The sequence below is a fragment of the Chondrus crispus genome, genomic scaffold (assembly GCF_000350225.1).
Source record: "Chondrus crispus Stackhouse genomic scaffold, scaffold_59, whole genome shotgun sequence".
Taxonomy (NCBI): domain Eukaryota; phylum Rhodophyta; class Florideophyceae; order Gigartinales; family Gigartinaceae; genus Chondrus; species Chondrus crispus.
This window is the reverse complement of record NW_005178559.1, coordinates 333351-341676: the sequence shown is the minus strand read 5'-3', so window position 1 is coordinate 341676 and position 8326 is coordinate 333351. Positions and strand designations below refer to the sequence as shown.

The following is an 8326-nucleotide window of genomic DNA, read 5'->3' as shown; positions in this document are numbered from 1 at the left end:
AGAATAAGCTGGGTGGACTGACCTTGGCAGTTGGTTGAGAACCAGTCCCTCGTTGTCCCCCTACCCGCCGTCAGTCCGCTGTGTATTTAATGTACAAAGTAATCTATCATAACACTACAGTAGTGCAGGTCGGCCTGCACTGTAATACTGTCAGTCATCGGAGCTGACAGTACACGTGTGGGCGCGTGCTTCCTTCGCGTGCGCACACGTGTACATGTGTGCACGTGTGCAGGCATGTGCCCTGTACCCGAGGGGTACACGTGGCCATGTGCGGTAGTACTGTGGAGCTCGACCCTCTACGGTAGGTGATCTAGTTCTTGATCTAATCTAATTTAAAGCCCCAGGGGGGGCTATATGACGTATTCAAGATGCCGGGTTTGATTCATGTGAGTACGGTTGTCTTCTTGCCTGGAAATCCTCGCAGGTGTGTCTTCCATATCTCTAGCCTCATGCATATTTGCTCGATTAGAGTCCTGAAGGGCACTCCTTGTAGGTGTGTCCTCCATACTTCTAGCCTCACGCATGCTTGCTCTATTAGAGTCCTGACGGGCACTCGTTGTAGGCGTATCCTCCATTCTTCTAGCCTCACGCATACGGACACGGCTAAAATTCTGTCGGAAACGTCTAACTGGAGTGTGTTCAGTGTGTTCATTGGCTCTTGCATCACGGGTGGACACGCGGTCTATACTTTGTCGATTCACACGCTCCAGCTCAGTCTCCACATTCCTTCATCTCCGAGTAGCATTACGATCTCCTAAAAGTCGCACTGCACGCTGTTGAGCAGTTTCTGAGGCACGGTTTTTTGCCATTCGTTCTCTGTTATAACATCTGTGGTCCTCGACTTCCTCCTCACTTAGTTGTTGATGACGCCGTGCGGCACATGAACGCTCCTGTGCACGCCTGGCGTTACTAACTGAAGATGAAGGAACTCTAGAAGGCATGAAGTAGACTACAACACAACTCAAACGCGGAAAAACAAAAAATAAATAGATTCGTGATCGTACTATACGCCCGGTGAAGTATAAATACTCAGAGTACGACCACTTTTTATTCCTACTCCCAGGGAGCCCGGTATTAGAAAGAACCTCTTACAAGGCAAGGCTCTTTCCGCCAGGGTCGCTAAGTACGCGGGCTCCCTTTTCCCTCAATGTGGTGGTTTGGTTTCCTGAAGCCTCTAACGGCACCTACACTGGGTTTCATTGCAGCCTCTATAGGTTGACGGAGGCTACGTTTGATCTTCGTTGTCAACGTTACAATAAAGTCAGTCCGACGTCCGCAAATTGCTCTGTGGAGGCCGTCGTTTGGAGCCCGATACTGCAGCACCAAAAAATGGGGCGCTATCGGAATAGGCTTCATGCACGGCGGCAGACTACCACACTGTACTAAAAGTACAGTACAATAAACACCTACAGACTATCAGGATGCCGCCAAGCAATGCATTAAACGTTTTGCAGGGAATGCCGTATTCGACCCACTACTACGCCAGCATAGAGGCACGATCGCTTCCTCGCTCAGAACTCTGTTCACCACGCTACCAGGGAGCTGCCTGTAGAATAATCACCCCCAACGACGAGGGGGGTGAGTACTGAGAGTTCGGAAAGACCCCGATCGTCGGGGAAGATAGAAGCACAGCCCACTCACGGTGTCGAGCACGGGCTCGAGGAAGCGGTGGTAGAGCGGGATCGGGGAGGACGTGCGCACGCGCGAGCGGTTCGACGCCTCAACGCCCCGGAGCGGAACTGGGTGACGGTCCAGTACCGACGGGCGGAGGCGGAGCCGGCTCGTGGGCGTGCTCTGCGCGTCCTCAACCCGCGCGCGGTGCTACTCCTCGGTAACTAAAGGAAGTACCTGAGAGTAAGCGGGCGGACCAAGGTGGATGATCTTTGACAAGTTCGTGCTTGTCCCCCCTCCACCGCCAGCAGTCCGCTCATATTTAATGTACACAATAATCTATCATAACACTACAGTACCGATTTACTGTAGTGGGCTACTGCAGTGCAGGTCGGCCTGCACTGTAATACTGTCAGCCGTTGGGGCTGGCACTACCCATGTGCGCGCGCCCCCGTACACATGGGGTACATGTGTGCGCGCGGGCTGAGGTATTGTGGAGCTCGGGCTCTACAGTTACAAATGTAATCTAAATCTAATTCCGGGAAGGGCATCTGCTACACCGTCACGCGGTGAAACATTTTCTGAAAAATGTTAAAATCGGAAGCCGGTACTGTGTTGTGGAAGTGCAGCTATATAGAGTTAAATAGGTTGGTAGCATTGGGAAAATTGATCGTGCGCCGCGACTGCCGAAACATTGACCGTTTTTAATGTTGCATTGTGAACGACTAAAAATTGACATAAAAATTGACCGTTTTCTATTGGTGCGCTGGGAACAATTCGATATTTACTTCAAAAATCTATGCGGCCATGGCCGTGGGCGCCATGTGTCCGCGTGGCGGCCTGGCCGCAGGCCAGGCCGCACCTCGCTCGTGCCCGTTCATGGCTGCAGCCGCCACGTGTCGGCGTGGCCCGGCCGTAGCGGCCGAAATTTGTTGATCCTAAACTTGCCCGTTCATTTTCCGAAAAGTGGCGAAATTTGCGAAAGTGCACATACACACACACATTAGTATTAGTAGTTGTGGACAAGTGGGCTCCGTGCGCGCTTTGCCCGCCAAGCGAAGTCCGCGTGGAGGAGCAATAATTCGGAAGGGTGGCAAGGGGAAGACGTAAAGAGAATGGTGTTTACTTTTTTTGATGACTACTGAAGGACCTCGGGGTATACTATGTTTCGCATTGTTGCATCGGACTCTCGAGTGAGAACAGTGACGTTGCTTAGGTGAGTAGTCCTCGATAATGCGACGTAGAGTGGACCGTGCGAGAAGCAATGATCTCCTAGGTCGAGACCGATGCGGCCACCAAAGGACTGGACTTGCGCTTTGTTTGTTGTAAGGGCGAAGCACGTGCGAATCGGGAACTGCGTTTGAGTAAAACCAGGGATGGGAAAGTTGTCGTCGCCTGGTCCGCAGGGCATTCGTGGAAGGCAGAGTCTGTTGCCTTCATGTGACCCCGAGGTAACGCGAAGAAAGAGTAGGTTGTTGGTCATTTTCTAGATGACATATCGTGCGCCGTTGACGTGACCGGAAGTGGGATCTAGATTGCGCAGAAGCATGACGATGAAACCTTTCTTGAGTTTGAGCTTGTGGTCTGGTAGAGCAGACCCGGCCGTCAAAGTGTTGACCATTTCCGTAGGATTGATCAGCGCGTTGGTGTCTTCACTCTCGACCTTTTTGCGATTAAATATGTTCGATACGGTCCCCGCATCATGTTGCCGATGACTTCGTTGACCTGCTCTAGCGGTCTGTTCTTTGTGGTGAGTATAACGCGCTTGGTGAGCCATGTAGGGTCGGCGTGAATGTCTCGACTGCCGCGGAAGACCTTGAGGCATAAATTGCGGATGATTTGCTCGAATGCTACGGACTGTGGAATTGAGATCCATTCCGGGCGCTGTTAGCATTGAATTCTGCCTTCCCCGGTGCTGAGGAGGAACTCTGGGAAGTTGAGAGCCTCCACATCTGCTGCAGGGTCCGCTCGGAGATCAGCGAGGCGCATGTTCTCGGTAAGGCACAGAAATCGGCACTCTCGATACAGTGGGGAAGATTTGACGCACGCGCTCACGATTTGACCTCTGGACCCGCCCGGAACGACGGGAAGGATTTGTCTAAAGTTTCCAGCGAGCAAGAGGAACTTTCCTCCGAAGGGCCTGTCGGTTTGCATCAAGTCGCGAAGGGAGCGATCGACAGTCTCAATGCAGTTTCGATGGCACATGAAGATCTCGTTTCATATGACAAGATCGACTTGTTGCAATGTACGACCGGTGTCGGAGTTTGTGGAGAAGTTCCAAGTGCTTTCGGTAGATACAGGAATGCAAATCTTGAACACGGAATGAGCGGTGCGTCCACCGTCGAGCAACACTGCAGCAACAGCAGATGGAGCGACGGCGATGACTTGCTTGCGTCGCGAACGAAGGAAGTCTTGCATGGCGCTGAGCACGAATGTTTTGCCTGTTCCGCCAGTAGCATCGAGGATCGAGGAAGAAGAGACGACTAATTTGTGTTGGCATAGAAGATCCCGCAACGGCGCTCGAGGATCCTTGAAGCAATGCCGAGACGGATAAGCCTGGAAGCATGGAGCTAACTATTTCGTCAAAGACATGGCGTTGATTTGTGTTTAACAGCGGCAACGATGTCTGTAGTCGCTCTTCGCACTTCTGCGCTTGTGCTTCGGGTGTCTGGATCTTGTTTGGCTGTTCCAAAGCGGGCAGGCTGTCATTGGGGAGTGGGAGTTCGAAGTGTGCGAGCGTCCAGTCGGAACGCACAGTCTTCAGGGCCTCCTGTACCTCTTCAAGCACGTAAGATGTGGCGTGGTGATCATCGCGAAGCTGCTGTCTTCGAATGGGTTGTCTACGTGCACGATTGCGAATATCAGCGAGAAACATGTGCAGATGGTCGTTTCACAGCCAGAGAGGATCCGAAGGTTGGCAATGTGCCAGAATCGTAGCGAACAGATGAGAAAGGGGAACGAAGCCTGACCGGAATGAATCTCGGATGACGTGCTTCCACTCGGCATCGTCGGCCAGCAAACCAAGTCGTAAGCAAGCTTGTCGGAGGCTGGTGCACTGCTCGCCGTCGATGTTTTGCTAGTTCTCGAAAGATGTTGCCCCTGGCACTTGTGTGAGGAGGAGGCGAAGAAAGTAGCGCTCACCCTCCCTCGGACTGACACTATAGATTCGACGGACTACGTTGGCGCCTGCACCACTGAAATCGTAGGCTTCCTCTTCGCTGCTGGCGATGCGTCTTCGCAGAGATGCTCTTGGACTCCATGACTTGCGGCTTGTCTTCCACGTAAAGTACTTTGGAAACTTGTGGTACCGAATATGCCTCGCGCTTGGGTACTGTTCGTTGGCTTTAAACCACTCGGTCAGCTTCGTACCTGATGCCGGTTGAAGCGCCGCCTCCTGCTCTCGTCCTTCCTCAAAGTACACCGTATGGTGGTTGGGCAGATGAACTGCAAGTCTGACCACTGGAGGATTGCGATCAACAATGTCAAAGGAGAATAACCCCCATGCGGCCTCCGATGCAGACACGTATCTGACATCTTGAAAGTTGGAGATCTCGTCGTAGCACTCGTTTTCGGCAGTGATTTCCATTGTCACTCGGTCTTGTCCCTTACACACACACTTCAAGAGGTATTTGATTCCGCCAACGCGTGACACGCAGAGTTCCACATTCAAATGGCATGCGAACGATCGTAGGAGCGGAGGACTGCGGGGAACGACCCAGGAGTTGTCGACTACGACGGATATCTGTCGTCGGCCAATGCCGGAGGGCCTCTCGATGGAGACCCTACCTGCGGAGGGGGACCTTCTGCGATACGTGATGTAGTACTCACTCTCGGACTGGCTGATTTCGTTTTTGAATGATTTTGGAAACCTTTTCTTGCAGTACTGCTCGCCCATACACACGGCTGTTGGATTGTGTTCTCCACATGGGTTGTGAATCATATGCTTGAGCACGACCTCTTGGAGTTCTGGATCTTCGGAAGACGAGATCTGGGCAGAGGTAATGCGGTCGACGTTTTCGGGATTACGCAGATCATTCTTGGAGACCCCATCTAGGAAAACTACAACGTGAGCGTGAGGGAGACCGCGTTTCTGAAATTCTATGACTCGTACATGGGAAACGACGGTTCCGAACATTTCCTCGTTGATGACCAAGGACATGAGATCCTTCATTTAGAGACGAAACACACGTGCGCACAGATCTGGTCTGTCATGAGGCGTTTGATTGGGCAGCAGGGCTCTTGTGATCTCCGTCCAGATAGGATTGCATATCATGGTGAGGAAGATGTCCGGGTGGCCAATTTGGCTGGATATAGCAATGATGTCGTGCATCTGCTGCCTCATGTAGAGGTCACATCCAATGTGCGTGGAAGGGAGAGTGAACAGTCGTCCGACACGCACCGCGTCGGCTTCATCTTCAGCACGACCGGAGTCTCCTTGTCTGTCGCGCAGTGAGGAGTAGTCCGCAGCTCGAAGCTGTGTCTGGTTGTGTCGGAGATACGAAAGCCTTTCTGCTTCCACTTTGCAGAACTGGTCAACCAAATATTGCTGAAAGAGTCGTGCTGCGTGAAAGATTGTGCTTACCTCGCCTGCCATTTCGAACAAATGCTATCCGTAGAACATCATCGGAGTTATCTTGTTACGTCTGCCGTCGTCCTCAATGGAGAATCGAAGCTCTGAATACCATCCATCTCTACCGTTCGGAAACAAAAGCACGTAACTCAATGGATCGTATGCACGATGACTGACTGAAATCGGATCCAGCACTTCGTTCCCGTTATTATTCAGAATCCCACGCCTGCACACGACTATATCTCTTCGCCCAATCTCTCCGTCTTCATTTCCAGGGATCAATGCAGCCACTTTAGAAGCTTCGGGACCATTGTACCGGCACACGTGCCCATGACTTGGCCTGCGGTCGGCATGGATCACCATCTGGTACGCGGCTGGAGTGTTGTTATGAGTAGATTGTGCCCATTCACGCATACACAGAAATGTCTGCACGTAGGGTTTGCATTCTTGCAGCATGTGTGTCAGTTGCGTCATGAGTTCCTCTTCCAGTCGTGTAGAGTTTCCAAGTCTTGTGCGCGTCCGGGTAGCGTAGTCAGTGTCGTGAATGTAAACGGAAGCATAGGCAGGCGCCCGCCCGTCGTATGGCACCATGGGACCCATGTAATGTTACATCTCGCCCTGCATCGTCATTGTGGGGTTAAAGTTAGAAGGACCGGGCCCTCTGTTCATCCATTTGGCAACTACGGACGCCATAGACAGTGCTGCATTGTGTGCTCGAATGTTCTTATGGAAGCGGCGGGACCTTGGAGTATCGTCGATGAGAGAGCCCAGAAGTGCTGTCGGGTCAGGGAGAAGGGGCAGAGACAGCTTGCCCTTCTCACAGCATGTGGAAAGCATGGCCCTTGCAGCCGAGCTGCTCACCATGCGTTCTTGGACGAAATGCAGAGCTTTGCACTGCGAACAATCAACACGCATCATACCGATATCTCGGTACGACGGGAGGAGTCGGGTAGTGGAGGAAAGAGCTGTCGAGAAGCACTTCGAGCCTGGCGGTCAGATCTTTGCGGCGCATTCCGAGTGGGTGTGTCTTGTGCATCCCTTGATCGTTGGTTGGAGAGACGGTTAAGGTCTCGCTGCGCCTCACGCATAGGAGTACATTCCTCTGCTCTAACGCCTCGAGTGGCAATGTGATCCGTTTCGCGCCGTGCATCTCGGAGGAGGGGTTGCTGCGTCAGCTCTTGTCTGTTGCATTGAGACACGAGAGGCCTCCAAACGAGTTATGCGACCTGGAGTGTTCTCAGCTTGTCTCCTGCGTTGCAAAGATGCTCGATTGGAGGCATGGGCACATTCTGTTGCTGCTTGGCACTCTGCAGACTCTCTGGGACTCTCTGTCCGTGCTTGACGGGCTCTGCGCGCCCTGGCTCTTTCCCTGTTTTGACAGAGACGCTCTTCGCGCTGCTCAGGAGTCTCTGCTGCTCTTCGTGCTGCAGTACGTTCCTGGTTGGTCTGTCGACGCGCTTCCGTCTGAGATTCGGTTTGTTGCTCCCTCTGCGTTCTGGCACGGGCCCAACCCGCCTCACGACGTGCTTGAGCGTCAGATTCAGACTCTTACGCTCTTCTTGCTCTTGTACGCGCGTTTTTTTGCTGCCTTCTTGCTTCTGCCACATCTTTATTCGCTGGTCCCGCCATTTCCGTTCTGCTCGGTGCGCTATTATTATCCTGGTAAGTGCAGCTAGAGTTGACGCCAGTGCGACGGGTCCGTTTTAGATCACTATGAGTCGTAGTAAGCAGTCATCAAAAGTCTAAACGCAACGAAAGCCAGCTAGGTCGTCCGCGAGAGCACTTCGCAAAAGAGTACCAATAGGGCATTTATTGCCTTGTACTATCCCGTGATTCAAACGAACCAAAAAACAAAACAGAAATAGAATAATGGTCCTACTATACACAGGGTACAGTAGTAATACACAGAGTACGACCACCTTGTATATTTCAGCTCTCAGGAAGCCCGGTATTTTATTAGAAAGAACCTCTTGCAAAGCTCTTCCCGCCGGGGTCGCTAAGTACGCCCGCTCCGTTTCCCCTCAGTGCGGTTGCTAGGTTTCCCAAACCCTAACGGCACCTACACTGTGTCTTTTTGCAACCTCTATTGTTTGACGGAGGCTGCGTTTGATCTTAGTTGACGACGTTGCCATAACAACGCCAGTC

The 8326-nt window shown here is 52.3% G+C and overlaps 1 protein-coding gene; it reads right to left on the bottom strand.

Annotated features, from left to right (window-relative positions):
• Nucleotides 1-4687: 4687 nt before the first annotated feature.
• CHC_T00010085001 (putative DNA helicase) lies at nucleotides 4688-7788 on the bottom strand. XM_005710414.1 is given in 4 exon segments: nucleotides 4688-5782; nucleotides 6218-6781; nucleotides 6788-7045; nucleotides 7399-7788. 1 exon segment carries the CDS (start codon nucleotides 5780-5782, stop codon nucleotides 4688-4690), a length of 1095 nt encoding a protein of 364 aa, XP_005710471.1. The 5' UTR covers nucleotides 6218-6781; nucleotides 6788-7045; nucleotides 7399-7788.
• Between the last annotated feature and the right edge of the window lie 538 nt (nucleotides 7789-8326).